An 18,702-nucleotide genomic window follows, 5' to 3' on the forward strand; every position below is an offset into this window, starting at 1 on the left:
CAGGCAGGGGACTGAGCAACCGAGAGTCCAGAAGTCAGTGGCTCTTGTCCAGGTGCACCAAAATTGGGCCATGTAAACCAGGAATGCACAGCAGTGAACAAGCATGCCCTTATGCCACAGATACCTATATAGATGCTCCTAAATATAGGGTACCCATCCCAGCTCAACTCTAACCCACCTTGATAAATACCATGGACCCAGTGTCCCTGAGAAAGCAAGCCAGGCCTGAGACATCTTTGGGGGCAGCAGAATAATGGAAATTGTTTGGGCTTTGGAAACAGATGGACCTGACTCTGAATATTTCTTTAATTTCCCCCACTTCTCTTTATCTTCACCCCGTCCATCTAGTCCAGGCTGCACCAGTGCCTCCTGGTGAACTACAACAGCATCTCCCCTGGTCTCCTGCCTCCCCTGATGCTGCAGTCCACCCTTTGCTGCTGCCAGAGTCGTCATCTTAATAAGATGTAGATCTGATCAGGTGACCCTGCCTGAAACCCTGCAGTGGTTTCCAAGTGCCTCAAGGATAGTCTTGGGTCCCTAGGAAGCCAAGATTGCATGTGAGTGATTTTGGGGGAATACTCTTGGGATGAGCATCTGTAAGGAAGGAAGGAAGGAATCTTCTGGATTCAACTGCAGAAGAAGTTGAACTTCTTCAAGTGGAACAAGCCAAGGCTTGTAGTGATCCCATGGGGGATCTCTGGAGCTAGTATGGCCCTTCAGAGTTGTCCAAAGAGGCTGGGTCTTTGGACTCCTGTATCAAGCAGTCATTAGCTCTGGGTTGCCCACTGAGCTAGGCAGCTCCTTCTGACAGACAACAGTGCCTGGCTGTGAGCCATCAGCGACCAGTGGTCCTGGCAGCAAGGGGAAGGAGGACTCTGCCCCTGGCAGGTATCTGAGGGGGTCCTGCAGCGTCTACTGCTGGAGTATTTACATGGGTTCTCTAGCAGAGGTCTCAGACTCTCATCAACAAATGTTGGCTCCCTTCACCTCATGGGAAAGGATTGCAAGGTAACCAGTCATCCCAGTTTGCCCGAGACTGAGGGATTTTCCAAGATTAGGAGTTTCAGTACTAAAACCAGGACAGTTCCCAGGCAAAGCAGGTTGCTTGGTTACCCTTCATCTGGGTGAGAAGGAAAAAAGGGCATGTCATATTAGCACAATGTTCAATGGTGTGCTGGTAGAATAGCTCTTTGGAAAAATAAACAAACAACCCTGATTTTGTAGTGCTAGCCAATTTCCATCTTGTAAGTGTACCCACCGCGGCCAGACAGGCTACCAACAGTTGAACAGCCAGCTTGCAAAATTCCTGAAAATTTAGTAATGGGCTCTCATGAGATGGTAGCAGCTGGTGCCAGCACCCCGTATGTAATACAGACTGGTATGTTCCTACATATGTGCAGCATGTTCACTGACAACCTCAACTTCAAGGTGAGACTATCTCAATCCCGAGAATAAGTGGCCCTCCGAGACCACCTAGTTCAAGGCAACAAGTAATCTGTCATATGGTCCATCTCTTACCCACAGTGTGTCCACAACAGTAATTGCTAATCAGTCATGATCCTGATATGGCTGAGCATAGGACCCCTTATCACATCTGCAGGTAGCTATAGTCAATTAGCTGGTGTTACATATAAGAAAAAAGTGACTTACCCTTGGGAGTAAGTGTGGTTCAGCCCCCTCATTTTACAGAGGAGGAAGCTTGCACACAGAGAGGTGGAGGGGCCTGCCTAAGGCCACACAACCCGGCCATAGCTCATCTGAGATTAAAGAATAGATCTACTGCCTTGCCAGCTCTTTCGATCCCGCCTCGCTTTGAACTGCGGAATATCCCAGAATGGAGAGGAACAAAGGGGGAATCTTTTGAGATCTGAGCCTAGATTCTGGGGAACTTTGCTTAGAGCCTCCAAACCTTTTTTGTACCCTGACAGTTTCTTTTCTTTTCTTTTTTCTTTTTGTTTTTTGTTTTTTTTTTTTTTTTTTTTTTTTTTTTGAGAGAGAGAGAGGCAGAATGAGAGGGAGAGAGAGGATCCCAAGCAGGATCTGCACCCCCAGCACAGAGCCCAATGCGGGGCTCAAACCCACGAACCATGAGATCATGCCCTGAGCTGAAACCAAGAGTCAGACGCTCAACCAACTGAGCCAACCAGGCGCCTCACCCTGAAGGCTTTTTATTTGTATATGTAAGTGTTGTATATGTGTTGGTGGGCAGGACACTCTTTAAAAATATAAAAGTTGGGGTGCCTGAGTGGCTCAGTCAGTTAAGCATCCAACGTCAGCTTAGGTCATGATCTCACAGTTGGTGAGTTCAAGCCCCACATTGGGCTCTGCACTGTCAGCTTCGGATACTCTCTATCTCTCTCTTTGTCTCTCTCTCTCTCCCTCCCCAACTTTCTCTCTCTCAAAATACAGAACTTGGAACAAAATTATAAAAATCATATATGCTCACTGCACAAAATTCAAACAATACAGGAGTATTTAAAATTAACAACAACAACAACAACAACAACAACAACAACTTGTGTACTATTTCCCCAGGGTGAGAAGGGTAATCACTGTTAACAATCTAGGTCCTAAGAGGCCTTTTCTGCTCATTTACAAGGATATACATATAACAAATAGACTAAATGTTTAGCTGTTCCCCCACTCTACCATTAGCACCATCACTGAAAACACTGCCTAGCACATAGTAAGCACTCAATAAATATTTGTCAAATGGTTCTTGTTCCCTTAAAACGTCTTAGTATAGGTGGGTCTGCCTTTGTCTTTTTAATGGTTTTAGTACTTCATGGCATGGTTCTCTTGAGTTAGTGTAGCAGGCCTTTTGTGTGAGCGTTTAGACTGCATTTCTTTTTTCCCATAACAACCCCAAGGCCTTGTTCTCTGGCTTGCCTGCAAGGTGGCACCAAACTCCCTTCCCACGGCTCCCAAGTGCTGCCGCCCATCAGAGCTCCACTGTCCCTGGTTTCCGGGATCACCGAAAGGCAACCCAAAGCGGAGAAGCATTTGTGACCAGCTCCTGGGAGCAGAGTCAGGTTACAGCGGGTGGAGGACAAGCCCCCGTGGCCTGCAGGGCTCCACCATCCCCACATTCAGAGGCTGCTACCCCGGATGACACCCCACAGCTCACACAAGAAGCAGGGAATTAACCAGGCGACATCACCCGGGTGCTGCCAGCCCTGCGGACCAGTCACCTGGGTGAAAGTGCCTTTGCCAGGCTCTGAGTCGGCTCAGTAACCCTGAGGGCCTGGGAAACCAGAAATAATTGGGTGTAGGGGAGGCAAAAAGATATCAAAGGGAGAGAGTCTGGGTTCAAAGGAGGCCCCCCATGGTCATCAGGCCCCCTTTTTCTAAATTTTTTTTGAATGTTTGTTTATATTTGAGAGAGAGAGAGACAGAGAGAGAGAGAGAGAGAGAGAAAGAGCAAATAGGGAAGGGGAAGAGAGAGAGGGAGATAGAGAATCCGAAGCAGGCTCCAGGCTCAAAGCTGTCAGCACAGAGCCCAATGCAGGGCTCAAACTCACAAACTGTGAGATCACAACCTGAGCCAAAGTTGGAGGCTTAACCGACTGAGCCACCCAGGCGCCCCATTTCAGGCTCCCTTTCTATGCTCAGGCCTGCCCACAACCCTCATGCCCAGGTGGCATGTGCAACAGGCATCTCTCACCCACGACGTCCAACACTGAGCTCCTGACCTTCCCTCTTCGAACACTTGGCCCATCTCGGGTCAGGGCAATGCCATCTTTCCGAGGCTTAGGCCAAAGCCTTGGAGCCATCCTGGACTCCTCTTTCTCTCACTCCCCCTATCCAATCTATCAGCAAAATCTATTGATGCTACCTTCATAGTAGATCCAGAATTCAGCCACCTCTCCACCTCTGCCGCCATCAGATGGTGGCCCAAGCTTGTATTCTCACCTGTCAGTAAGCTCCCTGATTTGTTTCCCTGCTTCTACCTTTCTGCATCACCTCCTCTCCCCAGTCTCTCAACAGAGTAGCCAAAGGAATCCCTTTAAACAAGATCTGACCATGTCACTCTTATAGGCCTCATTTTTCTCATAGTAAAAGCCAGATTCTTATGATGGCCTACAAGGCCCTGCATAAACTGCCTCCTCTCCACACCTTCCTGGCAGGAATGGTGTATATATAGGTGATGCTGTGCCCTCCTCTGTACATCCCATCAAGGGCCTATGTTGTAAGACCGTCCTGTCATCAGTGATGTGAAATTTGATCACTTTACTAAGATGAATCCTTTACCCATAAAGGATTCAAATTTAATTAAAAATAAAAGTCTTAAAAACATCATGTGTGCAGGGGCACCTGGGTGGCTTAGTCAGCTGAGCGTTTGACTTCGACTCAGGTCATGATCTTACTGTCTGTGGGTTTCAGCCTTGAGTCGCGCTCTGTGCTGACAGCTCAGAGGCTGGAGCCTGCTTCGGATTCTCTGTCTCCCTCTCTCTCTGCCCCTCCCCCACTCGTGCTCTGTCTCTCTGTCTCTCTCTTTCTCTCAAAAAATAAACATTAAAAAAATTTTTAAAAAACCCATCGTCACTGTGCATGCCAAATAGAGCATTTCCTGCAGGCTGTGTGCAGCCCTCAGGCCTCAGTGTGTGACCTCCACTCTACATTGCCCAGATGATGGTCAACAGCATAGGCTTGGATACTTCCAGGCTCACGGTGCTCACTACTTGCCTGGGGAGAAGGGGTTCTGGCCTTCCCACAGCCCCTGGATCATTCTATAGATTTTTCCAGGTGGGTCTGGGCCAGTCAACTCTCAGTTATAGAGGAACGAGTAGGGGTCCTGGATGCTTCATTCGTGACCAGACCTAACTGTCCACCTACTCTGTGGCTCTAGCTCCAGAAGGGGTAGAAGAGAATAAGGGTAGCCCTCTGGTCTAGGGCAGGAAGCAACACCATCCCCCCATTCAGCCTGCACCCCAACCTCAACCAGGGCCCTCAGAAAATGAGGCTCAACATTCCTCACAAGGGTGTGGCAGCAAGGGCTGGTCCAGGGAACAGCTGTTGGGGACATGGAATTAGCAGGCTCTGGAAACAAGCAAGCCTCATGAATCCCAAGGGCCTGGCCTTGGACAGGAGCATGTGTGCAGAGACTTGGCCAATTGGACACACACATCACAGAAAGCAAAGCTGCAGAGAAGAAAGACTAATTGTGTCCACTTCCCTGTCTCCCTGAGGGTCTGCTCGGCTCTCCTGGGGTCCCAGATAAAGCCAAGAAGCTGCCATGACAGCAGCTCAGCCGGCTGTCACACTGGCCCCCTGGCTGTGAACTGGGACATGAGATTTTCAAGATGAGGTTAAATTATGCTGATTCTACATTCGAAATGGAATCGTGCCTGGCAGGAGTTCCATCAACACTGGCAGGACTCAAGGCAGAACTAATTGAATCAAAGTCTTAGCTTATTAACTGCTCCCAAGTCAAAAGCTAGTTTCTGTGCTGAAACAGTCTCCCCAAAACAGCTGTGGTTCAGACCATCCTGAATTAGTTCACCCTCTAGACGGTGAAGGGAATGCAAGAAAGGAGAATAGTTTCAGCACTTTCTATGTGCCAGGCATTATGCTAAGTGCTTTTTATGTGTTATCTCATTCCATTGTTTCAGCCATGTTTTGAAGGAGAATGTGATATCCCTAAGGGAAAAAAGGAAATGGAAGCTCAGAGTGCCCACGTTCAAAGATTTAGGAAGTGGCACAGCAGGGGAGCACCTGGGTGGCTCGGTTGGTTGAGGGACCAACTTCAGCTCAGGTCATGATCACGTAGTTTGTGAGTTTGAACCCCACATTGGGCTCTGTGCTGACAGCTAGGAGCCTGGAGCCTGCTTTGGATTCTATGTCTCCCTCTCTGTCTCAGCCTCTCCCCTGCTATCTCTCTCTCAAATAAATTAAAAATAAAAAAATAGAATTAAATTTAAAAAAATTTTTTTTAAAGAAAGAAGTGGCACAGTGGGCATTTGAACCCAGATCTGGCTACTGCAAGCCCCACATGCTAAGTCCCACGTGCCCCTCTTAGGACTTCCACGCTTGATTTTTAATAGCAATCAAGAAATTTTAAACTAAAAGATGTTCCTTTTAAATCTGAAAAAGAACAAAAAAAATCCCACTGGAACTAAAAAATTAATTTAGCAGGGTAAATTAATTGATTCAAAGTCAATGACAAAAATAATTGCATTTCTATAACCTAGCAATGAACAATTGAAAAAATGAAATTTAAAATTCCATTTACAATATCGTTTAAAAAGCTTGTAACTTTATTCAATGAAAAAAAGTGTGCAAAACACTGAAAACTCCAAAACATTGCTAAGTGAAATTAAAGACTTAAATAAATAGGGACTTATACCACGTCCATGGATTGGAAGTGTCACTACTGTTAAATTATCCATTCTCTGTAAATTGATGTATAGGTCTAAGGCATTTCTTTTAAGTTTTTGTTTGTTTGTTTGTTTTTGAGAGAGAGGGAGTGAGCAGGGAAGAGGCAGAGAAAGGGAGAGAGAGAGAGAATTCCAAGCAGGCTCTGCACTGCCAGCATGCAGAGCCTGATACAGGGCTCAAACTCATGAACCACGAGATCATGACCTGAGCCGAAATCAAGAGTCGGACACTTAACCTACCAAGCCCCCCAGGCGCCCTAGGTCTAAGGCAATTTTAATCACTTTAATGCCTATCAGTCTTTTTACTAGAATGAACAAGCTGATTTGATAATGTATATAGAACCGGGAATGACCTAGAAGAACCCAGCCATAAGCAAAAAGAGCAAAGTTGGAAGATTTACTCTGATTTTAATATTTACTATAAAATTGACTATAGGGGTGCCTGGGTGGCTCAGTCGGTTAGGTGTCCATCCAACTCTTGAATTCGGCTCAGGTCATGATCTCATGGTTCATGAGTTCGAGCCCCTCATCAGACTCTGAGCTGACAGTGCAGAGCCTGTTTGGGATTCTCTCTCTCTCCCTCTCTCTCTGTCCGCCCCCCCCTTGTGCTCTCTCTCTTTTTTTCTCTCTCAAAATAAACTTAAAAAATAAAATTTACTGTAATAAAATAAAATAAAATTTACTGTAAAGCTCCAGTAACAAAGGCAATGTGATATTGGCATAAAGGTAGACAAACAGATCAATAGAAAAGATATTCCTGTGGATAATGAATGAATGAATGAATGAATGAATAAAGTTGCTTCAAGGAACACATATCCCAGGCCCAGATAATGGGACACTAGGTATTGCTCAGACCCAGATCCTGGCAAATCCATTTTGCTCCCATGTTCAGAGTCAATTGGGCTAAAATAAGCTTAAGCCATCAGCTTTAGGCAAGAGAAAGAAAATTGGATCCAGAGAGCAGAAGCTTGGGTTTTTGACCCAGTTGTCATAGCTAAACATGTAATAATAATAATAATAATAATAATAATAATAATAACACTAACCCACATGTTAAATTCTGTTCTAAGTGCTGTACTCTATCAGGGCAGAGTTTAATTCTGTCAACAGGATGGAATAAAAGAGATAATAGCAAGTACTGCATATAAGAAGGGAAATATTTTTCAGTGATATATTTCAGTTTTACATTTGTGTGTGTATGTCTAGAATTACAATGTGAAATACCTAACTTATAGCGGGTTGTAGTCATAAAGATGTAAACACCGCTAGGGTAGTCAATGAAAGTATTAAGAAGCCTGAATAGTATAAAACGTGTAAGATTCTTAGCACAGAGCCTGGCACAGAGTAAAGACACAGTAAGTGGCTCATGCAGATATGGCCATTGTCAAGGCCTGCTTCATGAGCATACCCCCTGTGTCATAGCTCCAGGCTCTGCACTTAGAAGGCCCTGCACTTGGTTTAATTCTTGGCTGTCACTGTGTTGAAATTCTTAATGATATTGAAGAAGGGGTCTTGTGTTTTCATTTTGCACTAGGTCTCACCCATGATGTAGCCAGTCTTATTTTGTATAGTTGTTTCTTGTTTATTAAAAGTAGTTATACTGTTGGGGCGCCTGGGTGGCGCAGTCGGTTAAGCGTCTGACTTCAGCCAGGTCACGATCTCGCGGTCTGTGAGTTCGAGCCCCGCGTCAGGCTCTGGGCTGATGGCTCAGAGCCTGGAGCCTGCTTCCGATTCTGTGTCTCCCTCTCTCTCTGCCCCTCCCCCGTTCATGCTCTGTCTCTCTCTGTCCCAAAAATAAATAAAAAACGTTGAAAAAAAAATTTTTTTTAAAAAAATAAAAATAGTTATACTGTGAAATATTTAATTATCACTTACTACCATCTGATTCTATGTCTGCCTCTTACTAGCTAGAGGACCATGAGTAAGAATACAGTGCTTAAATCATCTGTCTCTGTTTCCTCGTCTGTAAAATCGGGGTGATAACAGTACTTCCCCACGAGGTTGTTGTGAAAGTTTAAATAACATAGCGTGTTCCATGCCAAGAACAGCACCTGGCACATAGTAAGCACACCAAACATATTAACTATTATTATTACTATTGGCTTTATGAACAAAGTCAGCCTTGGGCCTGGTTTTTCCACTGCACATTTGGGGGAGGGGATTCCTGACTAGATAAGTAAGTAGTTCTAGAACTTATTGGAGCACCAGATTACTTTAAGAATCTGAGGGCTCTCTGAGGAAAAACACAGATAACCCATATGCATATGCACACATATTGCCTGCACCCTGATGGGCCTTTGAGGCCAAGGCACGGGCCCCAGATCAAGAACCTAGGAAAGCAAAGATCGCCAATGGCCCTTCCAGTCCTGGAGTCTGTGGGTCCCTGGGGTGGAGACAGCTAGGCCGTCAAAGGAGCATTACTACTTAAGGCCTGGGTGTATGCTTGCTTTGGAGCTTTAAGTCAGCAGCTATTTTTAGTTTTGCTATATATGGCCAGGGCAGGAAGAGGGCTGTAGGCAGGGGAGGGGTGCCATGAGGCTTATAGCAGGGTTTGGGACCCCAGGGGGCACCTTTCCTTCCATCTTCTCCTTCCGGGGGCGGGGGGGTTGCTGGAGAGCTTAATTAACCCCCAGCTGAAGTATCAGGCTTGGAGGAGAGGGAGAGTCTGTGCATGTGGGAATGGAGAGGCTTGGATGAGGGTTCCACGTCAAGTCACTTTAGAATAGTGATTTTCAAATGTTTTTGACCATGACCTGCAGTAGGAAATACATTTATACACACATCATGTAAGAAATACACGATGCATGTAAACACAGAAGTTTTTATACACACACACACACACACACACACACACACACACATTATATATGTACATATATCTTCAGCTGAACAAATGTTTCAGGAAACAATGCTTTCTTATCCCCTGTGAAACACTCTGATTTTTCTGTTCTGTTCTTTCATTTCTAAAAATGCAGGTCATGACCCACTAAATTGATTTTACTGCCTATTAATGGGTCAATACCTCCAGTTTGGAAAACTGCTGTTTCCTTTGGTTTGTTTATTTTTATAAATTTTATGAATGTTTATTTTATTTATTTTGAGAGAGAGAGCAAGCGAGCAGGGGAGAGGCAGAGAGAGAGAGAGGGAGGGAGAGAATCTCAAGCAGGCTCCATGCTCAGTGCAGGGCCCGATGTGGGGCTCGAACTCATGAACCATGATATCATGACCTGAGCTGAAATCAAGAGTCAGACACTTAGCCAACTGAGCTACCCAGGTGCCCCTCCTTTAGTTTAGAGGAGGCAGTCACCTGCGACATTTGACCGCAAGGCAAGGTGGGGACTGGAGGAAATGGAACATATTGTCCCTTTGATCAGTCCTTCCGAAAACTGGGGATGAGATGCAACTTTCAGCTTTATTTCCTGGATGGCAGTAAGTTCTGGACCTCCTGACCTGCGTGCACTGTTCTCTCCACCTGGAGCACTCATCTCCCACCCTTGTCACCTGGCTCACTCCATACTTCAGAGCCCGGCTTGCCACTTACTCCAGGAAGCCTTCCTGAATGCCTCAGTCTGATTAGTTGCCCACCTCTTCCTCCCTTAGTTCCCAGTACTTTCCTGCCTAGTACCTAACACACTATAGTACAATTTCTTGTTAGATTCTCTAGAAGATAGGGACCTTGCCCATCCTGTTCATGTCTATACTCCTCCCTCCCACCACCAGTATAGTATAGAGCTAGCTTCATTTTATTTATTTATTTATTTATTTATTTATTTATTTATTTATTTTTTAATATATGAAATTTATTGTCAAATTGGTTTCCATACAACACCCAGTGCTCATCCCAAAAGGTGCCCTCCTCAATACCCATCACCCACCCTCCCCTCCCTCCCACCCCCCATCAACCCTCAGTTTGTTCTCAGTTTTTAACAGTTAGAGCTAGCTTCATAATAATCACTCAATGCATATTTATTGAATGAGTTAATGAAAGTGAATAGTAATTATAGCAACAACCATTTATTGAGTACCTGTTTATCTCATGAGAAATCTTATGAGAGATTAGCATAGTCCATTTTATTGGTGAGGAAACTAAGGCTCCAAGAGATTAAATAATAGGATAGAGCCACAATAATAACCCAGGGCTGCCTGACTCCCAGCCATTTCTAATCACAGGATCTTATTTGTCCACATTCTCTTCAGCACTACCCAGGATGGGGCAAATGGCAGGTCCTTAACAAACCCTCGGGGAACTGATGACAGGTTGATTAAGGAGATTTTCCGAAGCAGTGGCCACATCTAATTTTGGAGAGTTGCACCTCGTGTGTGGCCTGGGAGAGATCTGAGGTTTCCAGGGCCGCTGGATGTGGGACTGTCTCATTCGGAAGAAGAGTCTGGGCCTCTGACAAACCAGAGGAACAGGCCTTCCAGTTACCTAGCCTGAAGAGCTCCTGTGCACACCCAGAATCAAGCCCTGGGCCCTGCAATGCCTACGTGATCTGGCTCACACCTTCAGCTCCAACGTCAACCCCTGCCTGTCCCCCTCCACTCTACTCCTGCCACCCTGGCACTCTTGCTGTTCCTCAAGCATGCCAAGTCCAGTCTTGCCTCAGGGCCTTTGTGACCATCATTCCTTCTGCCTGGAAGTCGTTACTCTCTCCCTAGTCCTCCCATCTTGCTTCCCAGGCTACACCATCCAAAAAGTCACCCTCTTCCTTCTCTGCTATTTGTTTCATAACTTTGCTTGCCCACTGCCCTGGCTCCTGGAACTTGCTGTAGGATGGAGCCTGACACCTGGTTGGTGCCCCATAATATTGGTTGCATGAATGAATGAATGCATGCATGAATGAATAGGTTTCCCCCTTTAAGACACTTTAGGGAAGGAACATTTGGCACCCTGTGCACCACTCTGCATGGGTATCTGACACCCAGCAAGCACTCAAGGATCATCTCCCTGTTGTAGCCAGAGAAGCTGAGGCCTGCTCTCTACTTGTCCCCAGTGCTCAGCGCAGTGTCCAGCATAAACATCCAGTGAATTCAATTGCACCGAATTGCAGACATTCAGCAAACGGCTGATGGTCACCAAATTAGGAAGCGTGGAGCCAGAAATTGTCCTCAGCGCTGTCCAATTCCAGCCAGTGCTGTGTAGCTGCCACTGCACCCACAGAAACTCCAGGGATACAACCTCATTAACATGCAGATGCATTTGAGGGTGGGTCCTCACCATGGGCTCACCAATGGGCAGCCCAGTCAGGAGCCCATCCTGTACGTGAGGCCCCTCTGTGTATGCCCACTAGCCTCAGCTTGAGCACAACTTCTGCTCTGGGCTGGCTCATGCCCCTTCCTGCCCCCTCCCCAAACCCACTCTGGGACTGTCCACTGCTCACCCTCTGTCATAGTGATATAATATAACTACGCATGCATCTGACAGATGCCAAAATATATAGTTCTGAGGTATCTGTGTTAGCTCCTCTTCCCCATGGGGCAAGTTACGGAGACTTCATAGAATTATCCTAAGCTGGGGGGAAACTAAATGACCATTTAAAGCAAGAGCCAGCCAATTCTCCTGTAAACAGTTGAATAGTAAATAGTATTGGCTTTGTGGGCCAAAAGGATATTATGCAGGGACTTTCATACAATTTCCACATGTCACAAAGTAGTGTTCTTCTTTTGATTTTTTTCAAATATTCCACCCTTAGCTCACAAGCTGTACAAACACAGGCAGCTGGCCAGTTTGGCCCGCTATCTGTCATTTGCAAGCGCCTGATCTAAAGCATTGCTTCTTAAATTTTAATGTATATGAAAATTTCCAGGCAGGCTTGTTAAAGCAAATGCCTAGGCCCGCCCTCAAGATTTGGATTTGGATTCCGAAGGTCTAGTTGGGGCCCCTGATTTTGAATTTTGAATTGGTGGATAGATGATGCTGATACTGTCTACTGACCACATTTTGAGCAGCGCTGACATTCTAAAACCGATTTTGTGGATGAGGAAACTGAGGCTCAACTAAGTGATACATGCAGTTGTACCCAGTGGATGATGTGATGATATCTTCTCTGCCACTCCCCACGGCTGTTTGCCACAGAAAAGTCCTCTCCATTCCCTTAACCCACCGGGCACGCTCATGCTTTTGAGCTTCTTACTCGTTCTCTCCTGCTCTCACACCCTCTCTAAAACAATTTTCCCAACAAGATCCAGCTCAGATGTCACCTCTTCTAAAGCAGCCCCTGACCTCCTCAAATCTAACTTCTCTGCCACAGCACTCTGTACCTACTCATGTATAATGGCTTGTTTAAAGCCAATCTTTGAAGCCTTGGGCTGTATCTTATTCCTCTTTATATCTAACTCTTTTCATAATACCTGGCAAATAGGAGGTCCCACAGAAATATGCACTAAATGAAAGGATGGATAGATGGATGAATGAATGTGTGGGTGGATGATTAGATGGGTGGGTGGGTGGATGGTTGGATAAGTGGGTAGATGGATGGGTGAATGAATGAACACTTCATGATCTATTGCTTGAAAATAACTTTCATGGCAAAGTTGAGATTAGACCCAAATTCTTCTAGAGCACAAGCCAGAGTATATTCCATGGCTGTTTGTAAGCCTAGCATGCAAACAGTAGTAGTTAGGTTTTACTGAATGTGTGTTGAGTGTGTATTTATACAGCAGGTCTTGTCCTAAACACCACTGCCAGTCCTCTCAATGGCCCTGTCATTGGCCCCACCTTTACTGACAAGGAAATGGATTCTGAGAGAGGTAGGGCAGCTTGCCCGGTGCCACACAGCAAATAGCGTCCTGGCTCCTCTGATTCTGTGTCATATCGCCCCTCCTTCTTCCCACCCTCCACCAGTCTCCCTCACTCATCGGCCCCCTCTGCGGGGCCCCAGGCCGGGCTCACCTCCATCTGCATAGGTCTCCGTGCCGTAGCCATCCTGCAGGCCATTGTTCCAAGTGCCCTCATACTTGGCACCGCTGCTGCTGCTCTGTCGGGTTCCGTAGCGTCCCTTGAAGCCGTGTGTCCACTCGCCCTTGTAGAGCCAGCGTCCCTTGGTCTCTATGCCCAGCCCATGCCGTTTGCCCTGGCTCCAGTATCCCTCGAAGGTGTTCCCACTGGGCCAGGTGTAGACGCCCGCCACTTCGAAACCAAAGTTCCAGGAGCCCGAGTATTCGCCCTGGCCCTTGGGGCCGGTGCACAGTCCATGTCCATGGGCCTTTCCCCCCTCCCAGCCCCCACAGTACGCCCCGCCATCATCAAAGTCAAAGCGGCCCCCACTCATCTCATCGTAGCCCCTGACAACCTCACCGTCCTCCAGCGTGGGAGAGAGAGGGTGATGGGGGGGGTGGTGCCAGCGACACTCTCCAAGCACACTCAGGGCTGGACGCCCCTGACTCACCACTGTGCCCCAGGAGGGGGAAAGCAAGATGCCACCAGAGACTGAATGAGCCCAGGAGCCAAATCAGCACTGGGTCGGCTGGTCAGTGCCATGCCTGGGAGGCCCCCACTCAACCAGCCAGAGGAAGGCTGCCAGTTGGGAAGGAAGCAGGAGGGCAAGATTCAAAGTCTCCATAGAGCGTCCCAAGTCTGGCTTCCCTGGAGTCAAAGGAAAAACGGTGTGATCCCTTTAAGAAGCACAGTGAAAGGGGTGGGGTGGAGGGGTCCCCAGTCTGTTTCAAAGTGGAGAAATTCCTCCTTGGTGACAGCCCCCAGCCCGAGGCTGAATTCCTGCAGCCGGCTGGCCCCCTTCTCCACCCAGTGGGTGTGCGGGGCTGTCCATCTCCCAGCCGCTGCCCCGCCCCTCTCCAATCCTGCCCTCCTCCTGGGACGGAAAGGTCAGTGTTGCCCTAACAAGGCCATTGGATCTCTGAGGCTGCTCCCAAAATAACCCCCTGGCCAGCCCAGCCTCCTTCGAAGCGGGAGGGGTGTTTCAAATTGGGCTAGTGCTCCAGACCCAGCCGAGAGGCTGGAGGGGCAAGGAAGGGCAGCGGAGAACTAAGTGTAGGCAGCTGGGACAGTTTGGTGGCTTTTCTTCCCCTGGGTATGAGCTCCCTTCCACCTCCAGCGTCCCTGGCTGGCCGGAGTCTGCAGAAAGAGAACAGGCAGAGGGATCGGGGAAGGGAGGGGAAAGGAGGACTAGAGGAACACCCAGTCCTGGAACACTTAAAATCCCCCAGAGCAGAGCGATTGGCAAATCTCAGCCCCACCACCACTCACATGCCCTAACAGGACCCGGGGCTATCCACGCTGCCAGCCCCATAAAGGAATCTGGTGACCTAAAGAGAAAGGAACGGGCATGGTTCACATATGCTTTTGAAAGCAGAGGAGGGAACTCGGGAAGAGAAGTGAGGTTCTGGAAACAGATTCTGGAAGATAGAGCAAATCTGAGTCCAGGGCTCACGCACAACCCCCAGTCCCCCTCTGCACCCCTGGGAACACCTGGCAAAGAGCCCAGAAAAGGCACCGATGGCTCCCTTTCTCTCTTCTCTGAGGGGCGAGGAAACTGTCTTTATCTCTGAGACACAGGGTTGCTGGTTATTTGGAATTAGGTTGTCTTAGCGGTACTCAAAGATCATGATTTTTTAAAAATATCCCCTTTCCAAGCTTTCTTTCTCTGGTGTCCTCAGGGCCTTTGAGGCCAGACTTCAGAAAGCTCTTGGGGCAGAGTCAGGAGCAAAGGGCCTGCGTGGATTCCTAGCACTCAGGTTCCCACCAAACTCCAGTGAAAGGGACAAATAAATCTCCATGACATGAAGCTGTGGCCAGGACTAATGATTGGAAATCCCAACTGAGCCCAGGGTTAACAGGAGTATAGAGTAATTCTGGGAAAGGTAGGAGACACCAAGAACAGGAAGTGGGCGGGGGGTGGGGGTGGGGAGATGTAGAGATATGGAGAGGGGGGAGGATAGAAATCACTTAAAAAGGAAGCCCAGAAGGCATTTGAGAACTACTGGACTATTATCTGACTTCAAACTTATCTGACATACTCCAAATCCCACGATGACTCAGGCCACTTGAAGTCACTGCGGAAGATTTGTCCTTGTTTCAGAATTGGACAGAACATGATGTCTCCCTTCATCCCAGCTGACTCCAGTTCTTACTGGTTCCTTCGCTGTTAAAGAGCCCCATCTGGGCCCACGTTTCATCCCCAGGCAGAAACACCCAGCCTCTGAGCTCACCAACACCGGCAGCTTGCCGAGCTGACGGGCAGCAAGTAGCAGTAGGTAAAGACTGCATCGTCTAGGTGTTTGACTCACCATCCAGCCAGTGAATGGATTCGACTGACAGATTTTAAGAATGCCTCGCTGCCGGCCCAAGAGAGCTCTGTTTTTGCCACTTATCACCAAGGTCACTGGAGAATCACAGGTTTCTTCCCAACTCTGCTCTCAAGGGGAGAGGGGAGAACCGCTCACAGTGGAAGTTAGAGGGGTTTGAATTGCTCAAGTTAATACTCTTTGTAGTTAAACACTAGGCAAATCACCATAATCCTGTTCTAAGACTGGGGGGCTGCCGTGTCCTACTGTGCTGTTCCACCTGATAAATTTAGCCACTGTTCATCCGTGCAGCTCCCTATGGTGGTTCCCTACCAAGGGTGGGTACACTTAAGATTTAAATTCAACTCCTGTTGAACTTAAAAACATAAACAGATTCCAGAGCCCTCTCCCCCAACCCCAAATCAATGATAGATTGTTCCGGGAAAAACCTCAGGTAGTTTTATTCTTTTTAAAACTCCTCAGATAAACCCTTATCAGTCAGTTAAGCGTCCAACTTCGGCTCAGGTCATGATCTTGCCTTTTTTGAGTTTGAGCCCCACGTCGGTCTCTGTGCTGACAGCTCAGAGCCTGGAGCCTGCTTTAGATTCTGTCTCTCTCTCTCTCTCTGCCCCTCCCCTGCTTGGGCTCTCTCTCAAAAATAAATAAGCATTAAATAAAAAAAAAAAATAAAACTTCTCAGACGGATCTGACTCATTTCTGGTTAAGAACCACTGTATGGAGGCACCTGGGTGGCTCAGTTGGTTAAGCATCTGACTTCAGCTCAGGTCATGATCTCACGGTTTCTGAGTTCAAGCTCTTCATCGGGCTCCATTGCTGATGGTGTGGAGCCTGCTTGGGATTCTCACTCTCCTCTCTCCCTGCCCCTTCCCCACATGCATGTGTGCTCTCACTCTCAAAATAAATAAATAAACAACAACAAAAAAGAATCACTGTATGTTTTTAAATTAAGAAACTCTTTCTTAATAGCATTTACACATTCATGAATCCAGTACCCTATAGGTACTGGATAAGTATACGGTAGGTAGTTGTGGATTTGTGTTCAAATCCCAGTTCTGCCCCTCACAAGGTGTGACCTTGGACCAATTGTTAATTTCCCTAAGCCACAAACCCTTCAACTGTAAAAGTACCTGTCTCAAAGGATTATTAGTATTCAGGATAACAGTATCTTCCTTCTTTGGTTGGGTGAGGATTATGTAGGTTGGTATCTAAAAAGGCTTAGAGGGGCGCCTGGGTGGCGCAGTCGGTTAAGCGTCCGACTTCAGCCAGGTCACGATCTCGCGGTCCGTGAGTTCGAGCCCCGCGTCAGGCTCTGGGCTGATGGCTCAGAGCCTGGAGCCTGTTTCCGATTCTGTGTCTCCCTCTCTCTCTGCCCCTCCCCCGTTCATGCTATGTCTCTCTCTGTCCCAAAAATAAATAAAAAAATAAATAAAAATAAAAATAAAAAGGCTTAGAACACACTAACACCTAATAAACGTTAGCTAATTAAAAATTATCCTCACATGATAAGTTGCTCTTCAAATACAATGCTTAATAAGATAGTCACCAATGACTTAAGAGAGTCACTGCCTAAATACCAAACCCCTTGACACGGAGGCACTCCTTACTCTACACAGTCCATGTTTACTCAACCTTGTCCTGTGGTTTGTCACTTTTTAAATTGATAAACCATGTTATTGGTAAAGGGACACTTTGATTTCTTAAAAGTTTAAGGAAATTTTTTGCCCAGTTTGGTATTGGCCTTAGGTGATTAGTGTCGAACTTCTCACGTTTTTGCCCCTCCCTTTAAGCCAAATGCATTTCAGGGAAAGGGCGACCTCTTGAGGCCATCTGTGTCTGTCAACAGATTGTCATCAGGAAAACCAAGTTCCTCAGACAGAAGGGAATTTACTAAACTTGGAATGAATTCTAAACTGCTTTTAAAGGTAGCTGTCCCATTCTTGCTTTTCCCCAGGTCTTTCCGTGCTCCGTGGTTCTGTTCTTTGATCAGAGAGGGTAATCATTCGCTTCCTGTTTCCTTCTCACTTCGCAGGTGGGACTGCTTCCTAGAGAGCCTGGAGGGGAGGGACCTGAAAATCCAGAAGAGAGAGAGAGGATCTGCACCAGAAATCCACTGGAGTACTTCTCAGCTGCAGAAGCCCCGCCTCCCCAGACAAGGTTGCTGGCTGGGTTAGGTGCCTTCGCACATTCGGGCTCTTCCTCCAAAGTAAGTTGTTTGAAGGATTAGCTTCATTTCAAAAAAAAAAAAAAAAAAAGCACGAACCCCGTACTAAGTGCCCGGCACTCGGGCCCATCCGTGTCTGCCCAGCGCCTGCACATTGTAGGTGCTCACCTTTCCTTCTCTGCACCACTTGGCAGCTTACAACTCTCTTCTTAGTTAAATGCTTTTTCACCTGGCTGATAGGCCTGCTCTCTCTGTTCTGCTCCTGCCTCACTGGCTGCTCCTACTTAGTCTTTGGCTAGTTCCTTTTCATTCTGCCGACTTCTCTACCGTGGGAATGTCCCAGAGCTTGGTCCTCTGTCTGGTTCTTCATCTACGTTCACTTCCTAGGCGGTCTCCTCCAGTCTGAGCTTTAAATGTCCATAGGCTAACGACTCCTAAATTTGTGTCTCCAGCCTACGCCTGCCTCTCTGCTGATCTCTAGTCGTAGGTCCACCACCAACTCAACATGGCCACAGGGTGTCTCATAAGCACCTCGGAAGACAGGAGCAAAATCAGACTCCTGACCTCTCCCGTATCTGCTCCTCGGGCCAACTCCCAGCTTCTGAGTCCTTAATTCCAGTCTTTCTCTCACACCCTGTATCCAATCCACTGACAAATCCCCTCAGCTCTACCTCCACCATACTTCCAGAATACACCTTTTCCTCTGCACTGCCAAGTGTCCAAGCCACCGAAAGCCATTGCCTGATTTACTGCAGTAGCCTCCTGCCTCCTTGCCTCCTCTTGCCCTGCTCCCCTGGGTCCACACAGAGCAGCCAGTGCCCTCTGTAAAGGCCAGTCTGATACCTCTCCTCCAAACTCCTCTCGCCTCTCCTCACCTCTCCTCCAAACCACCCGATGGCT

At 47.4% G+C, this 18,702-nt stretch overlaps 1 protein-coding gene across 1 annotated transcript in view; it reads right to left on the reverse strand.

The window, feature by feature from the left end:
* The window catches only part of JPH2 (junctophilin 2), a 69,915-nt gene extending 55,475 nt beyond the window's left edge, over window positions 1-14,440 (reverse strand). Inside the window, exon 1 of the mRNA XM_058685697.1 lies at window positions 13,270-14,440. Coding sequence (XP_058541680.1) covers window positions 13,270-13,648 — 379 coding nt within the window. The 5' untranslated portion in view covers window positions 13,649-14,440. The remainder of the gene's footprint in view (window positions 1-13,269) is intronic.
* Between the last annotated feature and the right edge of the window lie 4,262 nt (window positions 14,441-18,702).

Source organism: Neofelis nebulosa, chromosome 9, assembly GCF_028018385.1.
Source record: "Neofelis nebulosa isolate mNeoNeb1 chromosome 9, mNeoNeb1.pri, whole genome shotgun sequence".
NCBI classification, from domain to species: Eukaryota; Metazoa; Chordata; class Mammalia; order Carnivora; family Felidae; genus Neofelis; species Neofelis nebulosa.